General features: G+C 41.6%; 1 protein-coding gene across 1 annotated transcript in view; it reads right to left on the minus strand.

The window, feature by feature from the left end:
• The window catches only part of ARHGEF38 (Rho guanine nucleotide exchange factor 38), a 147,600-nt gene that overhangs the window by 78,208 nt on the left and 44,762 nt on the right, over positions 1 to 24,630 (minus strand). Inside the window, exon 2 of the mRNA XM_008150239.3 lies at positions 20,276 to 20,466. Within this exon, the coding sequence (XP_008148461.2) occupies positions 20,276 to 20,466 (191 nt within the window). The remainder of the gene's footprint in view (positions 1 to 20,275; positions 20,467 to 24,630) is intronic.

Here is a 24,630-nt window from a genome sequence, read left to right on the forward strand (position 1 = left end):
ATTCCTTGCACTTACCCACATTTACATCCTAGCCCAAACTCTTCCCTTTCCTCACAAATGCTTTGCCTCATATTACTTTACCACATTCTACCCATCTGAAATGGAATATGATAATGACAGTGTTTGTCCATTAGTTTTGCACATGTCTCTGCCCTATCGGTTGCATTTTTTGGGAAAGCCCCAGCACCTCTATCCGATCAGGTGGAACTGTCAGTCATGATGCCCTTCCCCCTATCCCACTCCCTACAGGGATGGACATGTGACATAGCTGGCCACCGAGAATGGGCAGGTTCCCAAGCAGAGCCAATGAGACTCCTCACTGGTTTTTAATACATGGTCACTGGGAAATAGAAAGGCTTGGCTTGTAAGCCCTACATATGTAAGTTTCTGTCTTCAGCAGTCATCTTTGTGCAGAGTTTGAATGAAACAAAATCAACAAAGAGAAGGAAGCTAAGCCTGACAACCTCATTTTAGTTCCTGGATCAACCTCATCTGAAGCAAGACATCCTTACTACAGAAGTTGATAAAATGCCTTTTTATTTCCTTGAGTTTAAATTTGGTTACCTATAACCAATAAAGAACTTGTACACTTTTCTTTATTTCTGGCCGAAATCTCACTTCCCCTAAGAAACCTTTCCTGCTCCCTTGGTTAGAACTAACCTCTCCCTCTTCTGACCTTCCATGACACCTGCTTCATGTTACTCAGTGCTTATATTGAAGCTCATTATCTATATCAGAGATATCATTCATTAACCTATCTCTATGTCAAGCCTGTGAGATCCTCCAGGACATTTGTCTGTGTGCATTATTTGAATACTCCATGGTGTCTAATCCAGTGATGGGCCCATACCTAGTTACTCAATAAAAGTGTGACAATTTGAATTGAATTGAATCACTACAATTCATATGATCTATTTACTCTGTGGAAGCCATCAATAAAATGTTATTTGTACTCACTCTATTGGACTCTGAATAGGAAGTATGCAGAGATCAAAAGTGATTTAAAGAAAGAAATCAAAATCACCTAATTTGGTTGATCAAAGTATCATATTAAGTGAATATTTTATAATTTTCTATTTTATTTTATCAAAAAAGACAAACTGTTGTGCTCAGTTGGACCATTAGTGTATTTAGAAAATTTGCTGACAGGCCAAATGTCCCTTTAGTTTACACTTGGGAAATCACTGTTTATTGTTTTCTGTTTAAGGAGCCTGAGGCACCCAGCTTGAGTCACAGGGAGGAATAACCAAACATTCTTAGTTCCATGTGTTGTGGAGACTTCCAACCAAGAACACCTTTAAAAGTGAACATTGAAAAGACATCTAGGAATAATATTTTTTTAATAAACGATTAACATAAAAGTCATTTATGCCTACTGTAGAAAATTAAAGATTGATAAATAAGTGTAAGAAAGAAAGAAAGAAAGAAGAGAGAGAGAGAAAGGAAGAGAGGAAGAGAGAGAGAGAGAAAGAAAGAGGAAGAGAGAAAGAGAGAAAGAGAGAAAGGAAGGAAGAGAAAGGAAGGAAGGAAGGAAGGAAGGAAGGAAGGAAGGAAGGAAGGAAGGAAGGAAGGGAGGGAGGGGAGAGAGAGAGAGAGAGACAGAGAGAGAAAGAAAGAAAGAAAGAAAGAAAGAAAGAAAGAAAGAAAGAAAGAAAGAAAGAAAGAAAGAAAGAAAGAGAAAGACTCAGTGGTTGAGCGTAGACCTATGAACCAGGAAGTCACGGCTTGATTCCTGGTCTGGGCACATGCCCTGGTTGTGGGCTCAATCACCAGTAGGGGGTGTGCAGGAGGCAGCTGATCAATTATTCTCTTTCATCATTGATGTTTCTATCTCTCCCCTTTCCCTTCCTCTCTGAAATCAATAAAAAATATATTAAAAAACAACAACAAAACCCTCAGTTGAATATTACTGCTCTGACCTCACTTTGGAAATCTATTTTTAGGCTTCTAATTTGACAATCAAAATCACTCAACTTTAAAGTTTCAGATATATATACAGAGCATATTTATAACTGTAAAAAAATAGAAGAAAACAAAAAGCATCACTTTTTGTTGTTGTTAATCCTCACCTGAGGATATTTTTCCATTGACTCTTCTTTTAGAGAGAATGGAAGGGCGGGGAGAGACGTAGAGAGAGAATCGTTGATGCGAGAGAGACACATCAATTAGTTGCCTCCTAAACGCATCCAGACAGAGGATGGAGTCTGTAACCAAGTTACATGCCCTTGACCCAGGACCCTTCAGTCTACAGGACAACGCTCTACCCACTGAACCAAACCAGCTAGAGCAAATAGCATCACTTTTGAGTGCCATAGTGATCACCACCAACAAAATGCTTCCCTGGAATTTGCTTCCAAAAAAGACTTCAATGTTTCTATTGGGTGTGGCTTGGCAATAAATCTGGGTTCCGCATATGAGCCAATTCCAGACTCTATTAGAAATCGATGTAAGGGAAATCCACCTTGGATATCATTTGTCTTAGATTAGCAGAGCCTTTGTCCCTCTACCCCTTCCAGAAGGCAGTTCCATTAGGACAGAATGGCATACCCAGTTCCAAGTGGAACTGCCTTCCAGAAGGGGTAAATTCCACAGCATCAGAGGCCTGGCTGCCTTCCCTAAGGTTGTGTGCTCCATTATTAACGGTGAAGCCTTGTAAATCCAGTGATATAAACACTGCAACTTTAACAAGTAAGGTGAGAGTGGTAGAACATTGAAAATGTATTTTAAAAAACTGCAAGAAGTGGCGACCCATTGGACATATTCTAAAAGGAAAGAATTAAGTCTTGTTTCGTTTTTTTTTTAGGGAGGCAACTGAGAAGGGGAATTGTAGCAAGTGGAAAGAGATGTTGGCAGAAGGGCCTGGCAACTGCAGGGCTAGAATAATTATCTAATTACTATGGCATTTACTCAGTTGGCTTCTAGATTACGAAGCTTTTCAGGGTAAACTAGCCATTATTTCATCAGGTTTCACAAAACTACTCATTTGCATGTGTGAAAATTCCTGCTGTGAAACTAGATTCTAAACTGACTAATTGAGTCAAACTACAAGTTGAATCGATATCACTGCCAGACAGCAAGTCTTTTAATTAATCTTGAGGCTAAATGTCCAAGTTACCTGATAACTGCCCGGAAACATTCCAGGACAGGAGGCATTAAGGGGGACTGACCTATGTCACTGCAGAAATGTCAGTCTCTTTATAGAAAGTAAGGTTGGGACTCCGGGACAGACATCTCAGCATGTGCCAGAGGAAGAGCAGAGCCAACAGAGGTGAATTAAGGGCAGACCAGAGACTGTGGTCAAATTTGAGAAGTTCCTGAAGTCTTGAGAAAGAGGACTGAGCCCTACCTAGAAAGAGAATTGAACTCTGGGTGGTTTGGCTCAGAGGTTGGAGCATCCGCCCTCAGACTGAATAATTTCAGGTTTGATTCCAGTCAAGGGCACTGACCTGGGTTGCAGGCTCAATCGGGGTACGTGCAGGAGGTAATTATCATTCCATGTGTCTCTCACAAAAATGTTTCTCTCTCTGTCTCTCCCCCTCCCTTCCACTATCTCTAAAAATCAGTGGAAAAAATATTCTCGGGTGAGGATTAACAAAACAAAAAACAGAGAGAGAGAGAGAGAGAGAGAGAGAGAGAGAGAGAGAGAGAGTTGAGAAATCCATCCCAAAGTTTGCTTGACTAAAAATAAAAAGTAAAGTGCTTATATTGATATTCTTGGATAAAAGGTATAGAGTTGACCAAGGTTCCTTGCCTTTGGTTCTCTTATCTGCCTTGACACAGGAACACAGTTACTTGGGAGAGGAGTGTTGGAGGTGGTATGCAGGTTTGCTATCCTTTCCTCCTTAGAATTTTATATGAAACTAGTGGCCTGGTGCATGAAATTCATGCATGGGGAGGGGGGGGGTTCCCTCAGCCCAGCCTGTACCTTCTCCAACTGGGGACCCCACAAGGATTGGCCCTAAACCGGCAGTTGGACATCCCGCTCGCAATCTGGGACCGCTGGCTCCTATCTGCTCACCTTCCTGCCTGCCTGATCGCCCCTAACTGCCTCTGCCTGCCTGCCTGATCACCCCTAACCTTTCTGCCTGCCTGCTGGATCGCTCATGTATCCTAAGCAACCAAAAAAGTATATTTAAGGCTCTGGGCTGAGCACAATGAATAGGATAAACATTTTTGTGCTTTTGTTAGGGGCAGAAATAGAATATTGGGGATTAGCTATAGTTATAACAAACATGAATCATGCTCTACTAACCTTGATTGTTTTATTCTAATTAAAGAAAGCACATTCTAACCTGGCTGGGTGTTTTAAACCCTCCTCCCCCTCCTCTCACTCCACCCCCTCCACTCAGGACCTGGGAGTCAATCTTGGACCTGGGAGTCTTGGAAAGACTAACAACCTTGTTATCAGAACAATGGAGTCCATCCCACATTGCCTGTAACCTGCAACCATTTATACCCATTCTTATTCCTTTTGCCTACTCCCCCAGGTAATTCTTGTCTTATCCAGCATAAGAAGCTGGCTTATAGGAGGGTGCAGAGCAGATTTTTGTGGGTGACCTGCTGCTCTCCCATACTGCCATCATTATTGGAATAAACACTCATATATGATTCAACCCTCTCTCTGCTTAATTGGCTCAAGGAGTGACAGACAGCCCGGACCCCTTGGTTGTCCGGTTTCACTTTGATCACTTGAGTAGTTACTGTCTGTTTGAGTGTGTGCATGTATATACACATGTGTGTTTATTCTTTTTTTCCCCTGCATATTCAAACTCAAATTTGATGAGGAATGAAAAACAACCAGCAGAAAGCCAATGGTGGCCTGGTATATAGCAGGAACTAGGAACAAAATAAATCTAAATAAATCTCTTAACCGAGTGGTCAGCAAACTCATTAGTCAACAGAGTCAAATATCAACAGTACAACGATTGAAATTTCTTTTGAGAGCCGAAAACCGACTTCTGTGCATGGGCCACGAAGTTTCAATCGCACTGTACATGCATGCCCACACGTGGTATTTTGTGGAAGAGCCACACTCAAGGGGCCAAAGAGCCGCATGTGGCTCGCGAGCCACAGTTTGCCGACCACTGTCTTAACCTGTCAACAGAACATCTATTTTCTTTAGATCAATATCTGATAGAAACAAATGATATTAGAAATTGCTTCCTAAACATTTACAAATTATTTTTTCACTTCATAACACAATTTACAAAGTTCAAAGTTTTAATAATACAAGTAAAGACTAGAAAAGTCCTCAATTTGCTAAAAATAATTTTGAAAAGGTAGAAGAGATTTGAAAGGGAATAAAAGACATAACATTTGTTTGAGATGACAAATATAGGAAGAAAAGAAGTGTGGGAAAAAAGATGTGGTGGGCAGGTATGTAATGGTGGCCTGGTATATAGCAGGAACTAGGAACAAAACTGCCGGAGAGAGAACAAATACCCAGGAAATCTATCTGTGTCATAAATTCTGGAGTTTCTCAGGATTTGGTCCTTCCACAACTGGCATTCCCACACATTCTCCCTCAGGAAATCGCACTTATTTTGGGCACTCTGATGACCATGTCTAGATTAATCATGACTCTGCTTAAAATTTTCCCTAGTTTCCCATCCCAAATGCATAAAGTTGGTACTTCTGGCATGCGGTCTCTCACACTTAACTCCAACAACTTGGTGCTCCAGACACATACCCAGCCACTGCATATCATGTTTCCTTCCTCAGGCTATCTCCTTGGAATCCAAGAATGGGAGTCAAAATACAACAGAAGGTTAAAACCAAACACTTCTTGCCTCAATTTCCCTTGGAGTGTCAATTTCTTAAAATACCAAATTCCAAAGTGAGTATGAGATGTTTTGTCACTTGTAGACCTTAAAAAAAAGCAAATCTCAGTGAACTGTTTTAAAATCACCTATGCGGACCTCATGCCTGAGAAACCTAAAGGAGACTGTGGCAGTAGCAACGTGGTGGCCAACTTGGGAGGAACTTCACTCCCTCAGGCTTTGGGGATAAATGATGCATGAATGTTTCCCATGGACCGGATGTGGCCCCCATGCGGGAGGGAACTGGTGTGAGCTCATCTCTGATTCTGCCTTCAGGACTGAAGGGCAGAATGAGGAGGTAAACCCTGATGTCGAGGAGCTGAGGAGAGAGTTACAGGCCACCATCTAGAAGAGATTCAGTCGGGATCAAGAGACCTTCAGGAGAGAATGTCCCACCCCCTATCACCACTGTCATGGAAATTTACACAAGAACACACATTAGGGAAGCATGATTACATCTGGAAGGCCCACAGAATGCAAAGCCAGTCTATGATGGCACCAGTCCAAGTGGACCTAACCCTCTTCCCTCAACTTGCCTCCCACCCACCCTCCCAGGGTCCGCAGCTCTCTGGGGTCTGGTGTCTGGGGATGAGAAGAGAAACAGCGGGAGGAGAAACAGCAGGAAGCCACCCACACTCCCTCCTCCCACTGCAGGGTTCCCCGTGAAGCAGGCCTGCCAAAGTACAAATTAATATCTGACTGATATTCTAATGTGTGAAATGAGACTGTGTCTGTCTCAGGTCTATTATGTAAGAGAAAAAAGGCATAGGCCTGCCACAGTTTTCATCCAGAGGCAGAAAGCACGATGGAACCTCACTTCTCGAACTTAATTCATGCCAGAAGGCTGTTTGAAAACCGAATCATTTTTTCCCATTAGAAAACATGTAAATGAAATTCACCCATTTCAGACCCCAAATGATTCCCTGTTTTAACCTTTCTTAAATACAGTACATGTCTAATGTATTGTTTAATCTATAAATAAACACTTTTAAAAAACAAAAAGGACATGAAATGTAAACGAAAATTTAACAAAAAGAAAAGAAAATGAACAGTAAAAAATGAAATTTAACAATAATAATAAGCACCAACAAAAGCAAAAAACCACAAAAATATTCACAGTGCGATATCCTGAGATTTTAACAGTGGTAAACTGACTCATATTCCTTTGTTTGTCACCTGAGAGACTTGTGGCTGATCAGATAGCTATCAGCATGACAAAGGTTGTCAGGTTGAGAAGCAAATTGTTTGAGATGGGTGATGTTTGAGAATCGAGGTGTGACTGTAGTTCCCCCACCATAAAGTTCATGGATGTTCCTCAGAGCATTATGCCCCACTCTGAGTCCCAAGAATCACACAGAAAGAGGAAGGAAGCAAGAGTGAGTGTTGATTTTAGAAATCAGAGCCAGTCCCCACATTTTTAAATGGCTTGCAATTTCTCACTTCTCTCACTTATGAGAAACTACCTCTTTGTTAAGAACCCAAGGTGCCCAGCCAGCCCCGTGTCCTTAAGCCACCTGTGTTCCAGAAGAGACTCAACACGCAGCAGAGTTTGGCTGTCACAGGTATGTCCAGAATGATGGAAACAAGAATGAGTCTTGGAGTGGGGGAGGTGCAGGTCATTGGAAATTCCATGTATTAACTGTGCCACCAAATTCCAGACTCCAAATCTCAGGGTCACTCTAGGTCACTCCTCTGTCACCCTGACCTCAGGTACCGAAAGTTTAACCACACAATCTCCAACATTCAGTGAGCTCTTGTTTTTTTTTAAAAAAAAAAAAAAAAAAAAATATATATATATATATATATATATATATATATATATATATATATATTATTGATTTTTTACAGAGAGGAAGGGAGAGGGATAGAGAGCTAGAAACATCGATTAGAGAGAAACATCGACCAGCTGCCTCCTGCACACCCCCCACCAGGGATGTGCCCGCAACCAAGGTACATGCCCTTGACCGGAATCGAACCTGGGACGCTTCAGTCCACAGGCCGATGCTCCATCCACTGAGCCAAACCGGTTTCGGCACAGTGAGCTCTTTTTGGAACTCAATGAAACACTGTCCAGTTTCACTTTGTGCCTCTGAAAAGGCTTTTAAGTTCATCTTTATTCCCTATTCCCCAAATTAGCTTGCCTAATACTTGCATTTTTCCAAAAATGTAAGTTTTATGGGGCTTACAACACAATGGTCACCTCCCTTCCTTTAAAACATTCAGTTCTTCCCAGTTGCCTACAGAAAAGACCCCACATTCCTCATACTGGCAGTTTTGTCTGGCCAAGACCCTGTCTTACTCCAATTATTTTTATTCTTATAAGAACCATCTGCTCCAGTCAAAAGGAATGGCTTGCTCTCAGGCTTGCCACACGCCAGCTCACTCACCACATTGGCTCCTGTGGTTCTCTGCTCTTAGCCTCTTGCACTGCTGTCCTGACCCTGCCTTTGCCTAACCAGTGTTCACCTGGGGCAAGGTCTATCCCTTCTCCTGGACTTCCCAGACCACTTACCCACCATTCGTAAACAGTCGATAGTTATTTCTGCTCATGTTCCAGGCACTAGAGTAGGTGCTGGGGACTGGAGATACAGCAGTGACAAAAATGAGACAAAACTTTGTGTTTCATATAGGAGACAAGTAAATGAGATAAATAAGTAAATTACATAGTACGTAAACATATGGTGGAAATGTGTTAGGGATAATCCAGCAGGGAAGGGGGCATAGGGAATTGGGGGGAAACTACTGCACTGGGGGTGCTCACCCACAACCCTTTGGTACTGAAAGTTCTTGTGCACATTGAAGGCCTTCTACTGCAAGAAATTTGATTCTCTATTTAAAGGTGTTCTCTGACCACAGATGCCTACTCTGTCTACACACAGGGCAGTCTAGAGTATCAGGAATGAATACTTCTGTAGCATCCCTCAACCAATGTCTAACGGGAATTGGAGGATGAATACCCCTCACGAGGAACTACTCTGAGGTATGTTCTGTATAGTGTCCTAGGGCTCCCAAGGAGATATCAGCTTCAGGTCACAGGAGTAATCTGCTCATGTATGCCCCCTATATTGTCTTCCTTTCCTTCTCAGTCTCATTTCCCCATTTCTTTACAGCCGTTCCAGGGGATCAGCTCCCAAATAAATGACTTGCTCTACAATGCTTTTATCTGGATCTGTGTAGAGGGCCGCCTAGGAGGCACCTGGGCATTTCCTTAATTATCATCAGCCGAACTCAGGGCTTAGGCCGAGTCAAGCCCTGGGAACATGCTTCCCCAATGAGGCTGGACATGTCAATCAGTTCTGACTTCATAGCAGCCCAGGTGTCAGCAGGGGCGGGTCTAGATATGTAAATCCAGTAATGCTGGGGCCTAGTTAAGAATGCAAATAAGCTCCTTTGATCCTAAGTTTTGGTGTTACTTCCTGGATTTTGGGGATATAAAATAAACCTGCTGGGTGGCTCAGGGTCGTCGTCATGCTGCCTCTCCATCAGAGAGGAAAGATGGCGTCCCACCCAGCCCCAGCTTCATGAATCTATTTTTGCTTCTTGTTTTCTTTATTTCTATTATTTCTCAATCCCTGGCCGCCTCCACTTAGAACCGGTTCGTTCATCTCTCTTTCCGTGTGGGACACGGAAAAGGGAGATCCCCGCCATGTCTGGCCCCCGCCGCTTCAGGCCCCCGCAGATCTGCTCACAAGCCAGTATAAGACAGAGTGATGTTTCACTGAATAAAGGCTTGGAGAGGTAAAGGAGCAAGCCCTTCTTGGGGCAGAGGAGTCAAGTCAAAGAAAACAGCAGAGCAAAGGTCTTGAATCAGTGGTGCTCCTGGCTTGTTCAAGGAACACTGACAAGGCCAGGTGAGGGCAGAGAGAGGGAGGGGCCAGCTCATACTGGACCTCGTAGATCATCGTAAGAATGTTATGTTTTAATCAGAGTGAGATGAGAAGCCATTGGAAGGGACTGGAAGAGGGACATGATCTGACTGATATCTTAATATATTTTTATAGATTTCAGAGAGGAAGGAAGAGGGGAAGAGAGATAGAAACATCAATGATGAGAGAGAATCATTGGTCAGCTGCCTCCTGCACACCCCCAACTGGGGATTGATCCCACAACCCTGGCATGTGCCCTTGACGGGAATCGAACCTGGGACCTTTCAGTCCGCAGGCTGACACTCTATCCACTGAGCCAAACCAGCTAGGGCTGACTGATATTTTCAAAAGAATCACTCTGGCATAAAAGCAGATCCGATTCTCAACCGAGTGAATGTAGCAGACAAAAGAGAGAAGAGGGCCACAGACCGAGCCCTGATCTACCTGAGTGTTTAGAAATAAGAACCAATTAGCAAAGGAGCCTGAGAAGGAGGGGTTGGATCCGTTGCAGGGAAACCAGGTGAATATGGAGTCGTGGAAGACAGAGAAGAAAGCTGTTCTTTCCAATGCTGTTAACAGGTCAGAAAGTGAGTGCCTCATTCTGCTAATGCCAGGCAATTGTTTGCTGCATAACCAATTAGCATAGCTAATCATGAACTGCCTTCTGTCACCATCATTTCTAGCATCGCCTTGAAATATATCTTTGATTGTTATTTGGCTTTTTATGTGTTTATATGTCATTTTCTTGACCAGATTATAAACTCTTCTAGGGGAGGACTATGACATAAATTTCCTTGATTCCCACACAGAATTCAGCAGAGGGCATTCATGTAATAGACACTTGACAAACATTTAATCTTTTAATTTGCGTATTCCACTGAAATATCACATTCTTCATGAAATATAGCCTAGTTAATCTGTCTGGAAGTGATCTGTCCCTTCTGTGAACTCTACTTTTAGAACTTACTTTCTGCATTAACAATTATTGTTTTGCATTTTCCATTGCCACCTCTAATTAGAGATTCATACTCTTTTGAGGGCAACGGATGAGTTTCACATGTTTTAATATACTCAAAATGCCAAACAATGAATTAATTAGTTGACTCATAATCTTGAACTTATTAATAAATACCTGTTTCCCCAATATGTGCTTCCTTTCTGACCCAGAATTTATTCTTTGGAGCCCGAGATTTCTGGCCCTGCACAGCTACGTTGCTCTAAAGCTGAGGAAAGCTGCCATTCCATTAGAGAGGTTTATGGCATCATTAAAATAATCACAGCCACTGAAATTTGTTGTTTATTTTCACAAATAAAACTAAATTAAAATAATGGTTTATGCCTCTCAGCTTCAAGAAGGAAGTGATAAGCACAAGGTCATGTGGCCCAGGCTACAGGCATGACCATCCTGAATATTAAAATAGATCTGTATATGACATTTCACTTTTCCAAGGCTGGGCATTCCAATGCCTGCATGAACTGGAAAATGCACTCATTTATCTCCTCATTTGGTCCAGCAGGTTTTGATCTACCAGAGAGAGAGAGAGAGAGAGAGAGAGAGAGATTATAAAAATTAGAGAAAACTGAAGTTGATCTAATATTGAACATATGAGGTCCTTGTAAATGGAACAACACAGATGAGAGTTTCATCATAAAACTGCAATACAAGGATAAAAAGGACGAAGGAGATCTCTCCGTTTTTGAGCTGAGGCTTTCTAAACAAGCCAAGGTAAGAGATTCCTCCTCGCAAGTAGAAGTTTCACATGCTAGAATATTGTTGTATCACTTCCATACCCAACTAAATGTGAATCCAATTTGACAGCAAACTTCTTGTCTTCCAAGATGACTAAACAGAGATGTCCTCTCAGGGGAGATGGGAAAGTGAAGCACAATGGTTTGGTGTCAGCACTTAATAATGAGGTTCGTTAGAAATGATACATTGTGATCGGCAGCACCATTCCTTGTGTGATTTTTATTTTTAAATTTAACGTTTTACAACTATAATCTCCAGCACGTAAGAACTGCATCGAGTTCTAACCTGCCGTATGACCATGGGATTCTTCAATGTGATATGACCTTACCAGCCATGAAAATGAGTAGTTTTAAAGGACTGAAGACTATACACTTAATATTTAAATCAAACTTCCAGCAAAAGCTGCCTAGAAAAAATAAAGCAGATCTCAAGTAGGAATTTTGGTCACTATAGTAATGAAAAGTCTGAGAAATTGAAGCAATTCTTGCCAACTATAATGGAGATATGGGGAACAACAAATGACTCAGAAGAAATACACTTGGAGAGAGGTGTTAGCTAATGCTCTGGTGGTAACTGTATTGCTTTTGTCTTCATGTCATCGGTCTGGCTTTGATCTCTGCACTCATGACGTCTGTGAGGTCCTGTGACTGAGGGGTTTGACCGCAGGAAGTGCTGGACACTACAGGGGAAGAGGCTGGACTCAGTAGAATGTAGAAGTGGAGACAGGGACTTAATTGGATTTTTCCTGGTTTGTTTTAGAAACTAGGAAGATTTCTAGTATTCTATCAATCACATGAGAAAGAGAATACACAGGAGATTACTTTACCTACAAAGTTTATTCTAAGCAACTGAATGAGTATCTTTACACTAAAAATGCAGTGTGCACCTCTCTGTGATCACAATAAGAAGGGAATTAATTAGAAAGTTTTGGAGAGTAACCAAGGTAAAGAGAAGAAAAGTTTTTATCCTTATACATAAAATGTCATCAGAGAAATGCAAATTAAAACAACAACAAAATACCAATATACCTAGAATGCCCCAAATCCAGAACACGGGCAACCCCAAATGCTGACAAGGATGTGGAGTAACAAGAACTTCCATTCATGGCTGGTAGGAATGCAAAACGATACAGCCATTTTGGAAAGCAGTTTCACAGCTTCTTACAAAACTAAACATACTCTTGCCGGCAGCATGGCTCAGTGGTTGAGCGCCAACCTTTGAACCGGGAGGTTTTGGATGGATTCCCAGTGGGGGCATGCAGAAGGCAGCTGGTCAATGATTCTCTCTCATCATTAATGTTTCTCTCCCTCCTTCTCCCTTCCTCTCTGAAGTCAATAAAAATATATTTTAAAAACAACAATATACTCTTACCATGTGATCCAGCAAATGTGCTCCTGCGTTTTTACCCAAATGAACTGAGTTTATGTCCACAAAACCTGCATGTGGCTGTTTATAGCAGCTTTATTCATAATTGCCAAAACTGGGAAGCAACCATGCTGTCCTTCAGTAGGTAAATAGATAAATAAATCGTGGTACATCCAGACAATGGAATATTTTCAGCGCTAAAAGGAAATGAGCTATCAATCCATGAAAAAACACAGAATATCTTATATGCATAATGCTAAGTGAAAGAAGCCTATCTGAGAAGGCTACGATTCCAACTATATGACAATCTAGAAAAGGCAAACTATGGTGACAGTAAAAAGAGCAGAGGTTGCCAGGGGGTAGTGGGGAGGGAGGAATGAACAGGTGCAGCACAAAGGATTTTTAGGGTGTGAAACTACTATGACAATGGATACTTGTTATGATATATTTGTCAAAACCCATAGAAGGAACACTACCAAGAGTGAACCTATAGACTTTTGGTGATAATGATGTGTCAATTTAGGCTTTATCAGTTGTAACAAACTTAAACACTGGTGGGGATGTTGATAATGGGGGAGGCTATGCATGTGTGGGGACATGGAGTATGTGGGAAATCTCTGTACCTTGCCCCTTAACTTTATTGTGAACCTAAAAGTACTTAAAAAAAATAGTCCTAAAGGAGTAACTGGGTGATAGAAAAAAAATGAGAGGGAAAAATTGCATAGTCGTCTATTAAACAAAAATGAATGACTATTATTTCTGACAACAGTAGAAGCCTTTTAGTGAAGCTGACAGCTAGAGAAGACAATCCTGACAAAAGTTTTTCTGTGATACTTTAAAATTCGTGACAGAAGATATTTGATCACCCATGTTTTTCTCTATTTGTTAAGCAGGCAAAGTTTTAATAAATAGCTTTGAAAAGCTGGATTTATCTATCTATGTATCTGCCTACAAATGAAAGCTGGGCGTATTTTAATAATTACTAGATGTAATATTACTGTCTTGATTCTTTTATCTTGTATTTCAGTGAACTTTCATAACTGTAATTCTGTCCTTTGTTCAGGAGAGTAGCAGAATTTCATTACATATCATTGTCTGAATTTCTCTTATGGAGAAGTGGGACTCTGAGAGCTGGGCTGGGAGGGGAGATTCAGACAGAAGTGAGAGTAATTTAGAGAGTGCATCCACAGAGCAAAACTGAAATCCAGAGCCGAGCCAGCAGTCCAGCTGCTGCACAGCCATGGGCAGTACCTGCTGGGAGCACAGTTCACACAGTAGGGCGGCCAGGGGAGGGACTCTGACATAGAACCCAGCGTTGAGGTTTAGTACAGACCAGGAAACTCCCAACCAGAAGCCTTAGAAGGGAGAGCAGGAAATGAAAGACAAGAGATTCCCCGAATGTGTGCTGAAGCGACAGGCCCCTTATATAGGAGAGCAACGGGGCTTGCTCTGGTGAGAAGGGTGCCATTTGAAACACAGAAAACTCCACAGGGATTCACTGGAACACTACTCGGCCATAAGAAAAGGTGAAATACTGCCATTTGTGACAACATGGATGGATCTTGAGAATACCATGCTAAGTGAAAAAAGTCAGAAAAAGTCAGCCATGTGATTTCATTCATATGTGAGACATAAAACTGAAAGCAAAAAATGAACAAAAAAGAAAAACAAGCAAACAAAAACCCATGGGGGAGTAGTAAATGGTAAAGGGGACCAAGTATAGAGTGTCTGAACAAGATTTGACTTTGGGTTGTGGGCACACAATGCAATCTACAAATGATGTATCATATGATTGCACACTTGAAACCTATATTTTTATTTACCAATGTCACCCCAATAAATGTAATTTAAAAATAAGAAAATACCATTTTTCACTTATGGTTGGTTGAATTTGCAGATGTAAAACCCATGGATATGGAGGGCCAACTGTATGTTTATAGAAAAAAATTCACAGGTAAGTGGGCTGTGACCATCTTTGCATTATCTGCAGATTTTCATGGTATTACAATACTTGATCACTGGTTCCATTATTAAAATGCATTTACAGCTTCCCCCCGCCCCTGTCTCCTTTTAGAGGTGGTAGATCTACACTGTGCTCTTGGGCTCAGTGAACCCCCTCACTGTGCTCTGGCACTGGTGAGCCACCCTCAAGCCCTTCAACCCCAGCTGATATGATAGTTTAAGCTACAGCAACTCCTCTCAAGTCAGGGCAGGAGCAGGAAGCTGAATGTCCCGGGCCTTGTGATCGATCCTATTCTCTCCTCTGACCCTTTGAGAAAGGGATTTGTCCCCCCTAATTCCCTCTCCTTCATGTTCCCCCATTCCCAGGCTTGCCTCACACATTCTGGACACTGAGAGAGAAGATTGGTAGATTGTCAATACAGCATACTACCGTATTTTCCGGCGTATAAGACGACTGGGCGTATAAGATTTTCCTGGGTTAAAAAGTTGTCTTATATGCTGGAAAATACGGTACCTGACGCTCTATTCATGAGAGAGACTTGGGCGAAAAGCCTATTTACTATTACCATATTTTCCGACGTATAAGACGACTTTTTAACCCAGGAAAATCTTATATGCTCAGTCGTCTTATATGCCGGAAAATACAGTATTTGTCACATGTGTCACTCAGAATGGTTGCTAGACATTGTCTCTGACACTGAAGCACCCAACTGCTAACCTAGACTTGCATGAGAACACTGGTGAGCACCATTTTCCATTTAAATTCGTATTTGTTATTTATGGTTAAAAATGAAACATGTAAACATATTCTCCAGAGGAAAGAGGTTTCATAATGATATATTATCTATGATTCCAATTTCACAAAATATTTGGGTATGTGTGTATTTGTCTAAACAATAAACCAGAATATTTACAATACTTATTTCTGAGTGGTAGAGATTTCTGAGTGATTACTTTCTTCTATGTATTTTTCTAATAAAAATTATTGACAAACTGTTGTCTTATACTGTATCTAAATTTTAACAAAAAATTCCTATTGAGCTCTTGCCAGTACAAAGTCACAGATTATTTTTGCCTTTTTTTAATCAGAAAATAAAAATGTCAAATATACTGCACAGATCAAACTTGAGAAAATCCAAAATAACTAAATATAATTTTATATCATATATAATAAAAGCCTAATATGCTAAGTGCCTGGTCATCCAGTTGTCCGCTCAACCAATAAAAGCATAATATGCTAATAATATGCTAAGGCCACTCAACCGCTCGCTATGACGTGCACTGACCACCAGGGGGTAGATGCTCTAACCGGTAGGTTAGCTTGCTGCTGGGGTCTGGCTGATCAGGACTGAGTGAGAGCGGCCAGACACGCCCTGGAGCCCTCCCACGGTCTCTCTCCAGCTGGCCAACCTCCTGCATCCCTCCCTAGCCCCGATTGTGCACCGGTGGGGTCCCTTGGCCTGGCCTGTGCCCTCTTGCAATCCGGGACCCCTTGGGGGATGTTGGAGAGCTGGTTTTGGCCTGATCCTGTTCAACGCAGGAGCTGCCCCTGGTGGTCAGTGCGTTCCCACAGGGGAGCACTGCTCAGCCAGAAGCTCACGGCTGGCGAGTGCAGTGGCAGTGGCCTCTCCCACCTCTGTGGCAGTCGGACATCCTCCAGGGGCTCCCGTACTGTGAGAGGGTGCAGGCTGGGCTGAGGGACACCCCCCCCCCAAGTGCACAAATTTTGTGCACCAGGCCTCTAGTAAATAAATAAAAATCTACCAAATGTGCATCCAAACATATATACTTATTCATAGAATACACTAGGAAGGGTGAAAAGAAGCTGGTAATGGTGTTTGTCTCTGGAGAAGGAAATTCGGCAGCTATAAGAGCCTATCACCTCCTTGAAATATTTGGTACTTCAGTGCTACGTGAATTTTAGAAATTAAAAAAAAAAGTAAAAGAAAGAAAAATCCCACATGTATTTAAATTCCAATTCCTCTATTTTTTTTTTTTCCTATCAGCTTTTGGTCCATTCCTTACACATAAAACCCCTTTCCATTGTTAGATTGATATGATTTTTGTTTATTTTGACTTACTGCCAAAAATGTAGTCTCTCTTATTGCCCTGTTTGGATAACAAATAACTAGAACCTGTTTTCCCACTAAATGTTTCAACACTGACTGTTGTGGAAAACTCCTGCCTTCTTTGCAAAACGTCTCACAATGCTGCTATTAAAGATGTAACTGCTGAGCTTGGCCCTGCTTTCAGTTAGGTGAAGGTTTGTTTATAGAAAACCTTGAATTAAGAATAAGATTTGTCACAGAACAGTTATCAGTCAAACATTGGGTCTAGACATTTATTTGTCCAATGATCCCTTCATGCAGGTTCACTCAGATAAGCTCCGTGCTTTTCTCAGTTTTCAGCTTCCTTCTTCTAATTCTCACCTGCATAAATGGATTTGTTTCTTCTGGGAGTGAAAAGACATGGGAGCAACACAATGGAGGGGGACAGTCTTCTCAACAACAGAAAGGACATGCACAGAGAAAAGGCACAGATCAGATGACTTCCAACATCTCTCCCAGCCTAACCTACGCATGGAAACTATTTGCTTATGTTGTCTTGGGTTTAGCTAAGCATGGTTTGCAGATTATCCCCATGGTTACATGACAACTGTATGTGTTAATTTATACATGTTGACACTAACTGATGTGCAGAGGCCATGGTATTTACACAGTTAGGAGGGAAGTGAGGACATGAAGGAGCTAATGAACATTTTAAAGTTGGTCAAGTTCATGATCTGGTGGCATCAATTAACTACCTCAGCACTCGTATAAATGTTTGTAACAGTCATGTGAGTTCCTGAGCACTTATTTACTTAATCAAAGGTTAAGAGCATTAAGAAGTGGAGGGCGGGGAGTGGATATGAGGTGAGAACTCTGAGAAACCTTAAAATAATTGCTATTACAACATTAGTGGATGGGAGCAAATAGACTACTAGACTGAAATTAATTCTGCAATGAGGAAGACAGAGTATTGGGAGAAAGCCAAGCAGAGAGAAGTGTCAGATATGATAAATCAACAAGTTATAGACAATAGAATAGCAAAGGAAACATGAGTTAGAATTCTGAGAACTATAATTCAAAGCACTGAGAGCAAAAGTTAAACATGCTAAATAAATAAACTACATGTTATCATAATGGTAACATTTTATTTTACATGGTCCGAAACACCAATTCTGAGGATTGCTTATGAGTTACATAGAAAGCAAAAAATAAGAAAAACAACAAAAACAAAAATTAGAGAGCATCTATAAGAGTACAGCCCAGCAATGGCATTTATATCTATGGGGCCAGTTTAACTCACCTGTGTAGTAGGTGGTTTAAAACTGAAAACATTTTTATACTTAATAAACTTCTTATTCAATTTGATACAAAAATAGATTATGAATCAAAAGGAATATTTTTCTTATATATTTAGTCTTTTTTAATACTGATCATTGATTCATCACAGAGATAAATTTTTGGTAAAATGTGCTTACTTTGAAACAAACATGTCTTAGTCACATATGCTTTTATATATATTAAATATTTTATATTCAAGTTAAAAGAGAAAGAAATAAAGGGAAAATACAGACAATTCTTTATGTTTTTGTTGTTATGATAGCAGATAATGAAGATGAAAAAGACCCAATAGGAAGGGTAAAGTCCGTTAGGCAGGAGGGCAAGGACACTGCAGGAATGAAATCCTTGAGTAAGCCCGAGGGGATAGAGGTTATCCTTAATGAGGAGCAGAAACCATTAGCCAAGTTATACGAGTAGAGATTCAGGTAGGTTGGTAGATTTGGTGCTGAGGGTATGTGCATTTTCTGATTGTGTCTATTTTCTCAATGAAATGATGGGAAAGGACGTTAGCTGAGAGTGAGGAGATAAGAGAGAGTGAGGTATGAGGAGAAAGAAGATGTGAAAGAAGCCTTTCAGAGACGTACCAGAGGCCTCACTTGAAGAAAATATCCATGAATTTTAAGAGATTGGTTCAAACGTATGGGTAATAGTGTGAAGTAGGCAGAAAAAATGACCTTCATGAAGTGTTTTTCAGACGTGTAAATGCAAAGAGAAAGACAAGAGGGAACTGAGTTCATCTGCCAGGAGTAATTATAATGAAGGACGCATGCAAACTAAACCAAGTGTGAGCTTGATCGACAGTGAAAAGGAAGGTGGTGGTCAGATCAATAGCTTGGAGGTCCTGGGGGCATCAAAACATTTCAGAGACAGTGTTCCAGTGGGAGTGGGCTGTGAGCGAGGACGTGAGGGCTGGAAAACAGTAAGCCTGAAATTCAGAAGATGAAGTTATTGGTAATGGCAGTTCGAGGGTATGTCCCCAGAGTGAGATAGGTTTGAGGAAAGATGACTGGACATGAGCAAGGCAAGGAACTGACTGAGAGGCTTGGAGGCTAGGTGGACCACTTGCCTGAATATTAAAATCAACTAAAATTTATGTCTGAATTATGGGGGGGGGGAGAAGAGGGGAAGGGAGGAGAGGGGAAGAGAGGAGAGGAGAGGAGAGGAGAGGAGAGGAGAGGAGAGGAGAGGAGAGGAGAGGAGAGGGGAGGGGAGGGGAGGGGAGGGGAGGAGAGGAGAGGAGAGGAGAGGAGAGGAGAGGAGAGGAGAGGAGAGGAGGGGGGAGGGGAGGGGAGGGGAGGGGAGGGGAGGGGAGGGGAGGGGAGGAGGGAGCAGTGGGCTAGGTTCTGAATTTTTCAAAGAATAGAAGTGACTGGTGGGACTGCAACATAGGGAGGGTAGATAGTGGTTGAGTCTGATGCCATGTACATTTAAAATTAATATTTTAAAGAGATATATAAATGAAAACATTGTTGATAAGCATTAATATCTGCCAGATTAGAGGTTACATCACATGCAGCTAGTTTATATTAAATAAAAAACAAAACACCAAAAATTATTTGATATACTTAGCAATGAAACTAGAAAGCAAATTTTTATCATGACTTTGAATGTTATTCCTACTCTTACGGAATCAATAAGAAATTTCCAGTCATAGCCAGTTTGGCTCAATGGATAGAGCGTCAGCCTGCAGACCCAAAGGGTCGGGGTTTGATTCCGGTCAAGGGCAAGCAGGTACAGAGGTTGCAGGCTCCTCCCCAGCCAGGCCCTGGTCAGGGGCATGCAGGAGGCAGCCAACTGATACGTTTCTCTCGCATCCATATTTCTCTCTGTCTTTCCCCCCTCTCTTCCACTCTTTCTAAAAATCAATAGAAAAATATCTTTGGGTGAGGATTAAAAAAACGAAAGAAAAAAAAGAAAGAAATTTCTAGATTCAGGTGTCCCTCTGCTGACACAAGAAGTGAGTCTGATGATACCCTCTGCCAACCCAAACCTGGGGACCCAGGGGAAAAGGCCCGTCACCCCGCCCCTCCCTGCGGCAGAAGCTACCACTGATAAACGTGGTGCTTTGATTTCCTGGAGCTGGTGATCCCATTTAGGATGGGCGGTGGGGTTCCAAGTTGCACTTACCTGTTTATTTCTCAAGGGCTGAACCACTTCCTTAATGCACAGCTCTAGGTCCTTGAGATAGTCCCTTTCCGTCTGCACCAGCTCCTCGATGATTTTGGAGCGCCTCGCCATCATTCTCCGCGTCCGATGCTCCTCTTCCTCCTCCTGAGTCAGGGCCTCCGCCGCACACCCGGCCTGCGGAGTCATCTTTTCTGTTCAGTGGAAACAGGGACATGTGAGGCACCCTGTGGGGGTTTCTTGCTCCCTCACTACGCACAGGCCACTGCAGGGATATCGTTAGCAAGGAAAGATGCTTAGGGTGTCATCACGGTGTGTTCCTAGAAAGGGATGATGTGTGCTGGATCCCCCTAAAGTCAGAATCCTAGGAAAAGGTGAGCATGAAGGGATGTGAGAATGGACTACTTTTGACCAAGTATTTAAATGATAGTCCAACTGCCATGGTTTGTCTTTAAAATAATCTCATTGCTACCATCTGTGGTATAAACCGGTCTTCAGGCTAGAGCCAAAATGTATAAAAACACAGTTCAAAGCTGCTTCTGGACACATCTGCTTTATTTAATATTTGTTTTTAATTATTGTTGGCATGTAATATTGTATTAGTTTCAGGTGTACTGATAACACAGTGATTAGATGTAAATATACCTTGCAAAGTGATTGTCACAATAAGTCAAGTAAGAAATTTACAATACGGTTATTACGATATTATTAACTATAGTAGAGGCCGGATGCACGAAATTTGTGCAAGGGTAGGCCTTCGCAGCCCTGGCTGCCGGTGCCCTTAAGGTAAGGTGACCAGACGTCCCGCTTTTGGCGGGACAGTCCCGATTTTCAACTATTTGTCCCGCGTCCCGCGGCGTTTTAAAAAAGTCCCGATTTTTGGAAAGAATGCACGACAAGCTAGGGAACGGCGGGAGAACGGGAAGGGAATATACGGTTTTCGGTGGCCATGTGGCTATTTAGCCAGGATATGAGTTTTATATTATTTTTGTTAATTTTATAATGTTAAACTTTAATAATAACAAATAATTGTTGAGAACTGATTATCGAGAACTGCTTATCAAAGTTCGCATTGTTGTTCAGTTGTTAGAATTCGACCACCATTGTTTGGACTTAATGAACAATGGCATTTTTTGGGATTGGCAACGACGAAAACATTTTGTAACTGACTCTCAGACGATACACATCGTACTGCGTGCTAGTAAGCTAGTTAAACAAGTGATGTCATTACAAATCAGCTATTCAGATAATTTAGGTAAGTAATTTATTTATTTATTTCATAAATACATACATTTTCTTGAATTTAGCAGACAGTACTCGTATTATTTATATTTTATAGTGGAGGCAAAAAGTCTAGCGCCGGCCTTGAAAGTGACTTATGACTTACGTTACGGCAAATTCAGAGGAAAAATAATACAAGTTAGTAATGTTATTATTTAGAAAGAAATATAGGATTAAAATAATTTTTAAAATAAAGTTACTTTATAACAATCAAATTAATTTAATTTATAAACTAACAATAAAATATGTTCATGTCATTATGTACCTACTTACTGTGTTTTTAAGCAATATGTATATAATAATTTATAATATAATTTTAAATTATTTTTTTAGATTTTTAACATACTGAGTAAGAAAAGAGGATGCAAATTCAACGATGATCTAAGAAGTGAATTTCCTTTTATTAAAAAAAACAAAAGCGATTACAATATAGACCAAATTTTTAATCAAGAACCCCACCCCCCCCCCCGGGCTGAAACCGGTTTGGCTCAGTGGATAGAGCCTCGGCCTTCGGACTCAAGGGTCCCAGGTTCGATTCTGGTCAAGGGCATGTACCTTGGTTGCAGGCACATCCCCAGTAGGGGGTGTGCAAGAGGCAGCTGATCGATGTTTCTCTCTCATCGATGTTTCTAACTCTCTATCCTTCTCTCTTCCTCTCTGTAAAATAATCAATAAAATATATATTTAAAAAAAAAATAGAACCCCCCCCCCCCCCCCTCCGGTCAATGGTGTCCCGCTTTACCAATGTTAAAATCTGGTCACCTTACCTTAAGGCCCCAGCTGCCTGATGGCCCCGTCTGCCTTGTGGCTCCAGCTGCCTTGCCTTCCTGCCCACACCTGCCTTGGCCTGGCGCTGCTCGCATCTGCCGCCACACACTCCCAGTTTGCCCAGTTCCTCGAGCCCCCTCAATTGATCACCCTGCAGAGGGTGGCCTGGGCCTCCCTCTTTGGGGCGATCGCAGAGCCCGCCCCCTCCCATTGATCATCCCATTGGCAGGTGGCCTGGGCCTCCCTCTTTGGGGTGATCTTGGGGCAATGGTGGGCCCCCCAACCAATCGCATTGCACCCGCCTTTGCTGGCCTGGCACCAGTGTGTGTCATAGCGTGGTCATCCAGAAGGTCGTCCGAATGTTCCTTCTGCTTTTCGGTTGTACAGTCGATTTGCATATTATGCTTTTATTATTAGAAAAAGATTCCCTGCCTTGTACATTACATCTGTGACTTACTGTATAATGGCAGTTTGTACTTCTTAAGCCCCTTCACCTTTTGCCGTCTCCAAACCCCTCCCATTTCTAACCTGCTAAGAGGGACACCTTCCACGTTTGTTTGTTGCTATTATTAAAACTAATTGCTGCCAAATATGAATGGATAATATGTAAACTTTACTAAAATGGAAAGAAACTGCACATGAGTGGGATTTTTCTTTCAATTCACAATCAGAATCCATGAGAAGTGAGAGAGTGGTGGATTAAATAAATATCAGCTAATATTTTTTTGTATGGCTTATCTTCAATATGGTATTATCTCAAAATTCTTGAACTGCAAAATAGAACATTTTAATTAAAAAATGACTGAAGAGCTACTGCAATAGATGGGCATCCTCACATATACCCAAGGTTTTATATGAACTACAATGTAAGAAAGCAAAATATTTTCAAGGATGAGCTCCACACAGTAACATAAAATTTTGGAAGCCACAAACTAGATTACAAATGAAATCAGAGCAGGGATAGAGAGCAGGGCAGTGTTTTGTGTGTGTGTGTGTGTGTGTGTGTGTGTGTGTGAGTGTGTGTAAATGAATTTGTTTCAAGCTCGAGGTCATCACAAACTTAATTTTTATCTTAGTCTCTGCAGTTGCAAAAGTAATTTCATTTCTTTTCAAGCTAATGCAATTTTAGTAACTGATATGTTAGACATCTTTGATGCTGACACCACTTCCTGAGAATGTAGAGCTTTGCAAAAGGCTTCATACAAACTCAGGATGGAAGAACAAAAGTGCACAGGTCACGATGTATGGAAAGAGAGAATATTGTCTTGGGTGACTGCAGAAATGAAGCTGAGAAAACTGGAGAAAATTTATAGGAAAGGAGTTAACAGTTCCATGTACGCCTCTCTTTCTGGCCCACTAATTTCAGGTGTTCTGACAGTAGCTCCATAATCAAGCATTTGTGGAGAACGGTGTGAAGGTAATTCCAGTGATCGTTGGCAGGTGCACTAGTTGATCTTTGGCCAATCCTGACTTTCAGATAAATACGCTTCTGGACCATTTCCTGGTAGCTATCTTTCCTTCATTGGGAAAGAAAATGGATTTGACAGATGCTATCTGAGTTTTACAAGACTTGGGCCATTCAGTGCCAGAGGAATAATCCACCTGAGCTCTAGAAGAAGAGAGAATCTATACAAAGAGAGAAAATGAATGCATGAGGAGTTCTGAAGCCTGTGTATCTTACTTTATGTTATGAGCATTTTTGGATGCTTGCTAATTTATAGCATTTTTATTGGAGAGTAGAAGAAGCCTGCCTTTCAGCACCCCAAATTTGAAAGAAAAAGTTATAGTCAGGTGTCATTATTATTAATTATTTTGAATATAACAGAGGAAGGCAGGCCACTGGAGAGGGGACCTGCAGTGAGCAGGCTGTATACACATGACCTCCTCCGTGAGCCTCCTTTTTGTCTGTTTCTTCTAAAAGGGTGAAGGTTGGCGATCACCTGGAGATCTGGAACTCATTAAGGCTTTACCTACCCTCTCCACCACTATGAAACCACGATGGGAGGGTCCCTATCCCATAATTTTATCCATCCCACTGCAATCAAGGTCAGTGGAATTGACTCCTGGATACATCTGTCTCGAGTAAAGCTTTGGCCACCAGCCTAGGAGGACGATGAAGCTGTAACACCCTCAGCTGAATCACCGGATTCCTATTTGTGTGAGCCTCTAGAGGACCTGAAACTTCTCTTTCGAAGGGATTCTGGCGAGTCAATGAGTGCCAGATAAGTAATACTCTGGTATTTCTAGATAAACAGTGTTTTCACTTTTTAATAATTCTTATTCTGTCTTTTTATAAGTGTCATCTGAAC

This window comes from Eptesicus fuscus, chromosome 2 (assembly GCF_027574615.1).
Source record: "Eptesicus fuscus isolate TK198812 chromosome 2, DD_ASM_mEF_20220401, whole genome shotgun sequence".
Lineage (NCBI taxonomy): Eukaryota > Metazoa > Chordata > Mammalia > Chiroptera > Vespertilionidae > Eptesicus > Eptesicus fuscus.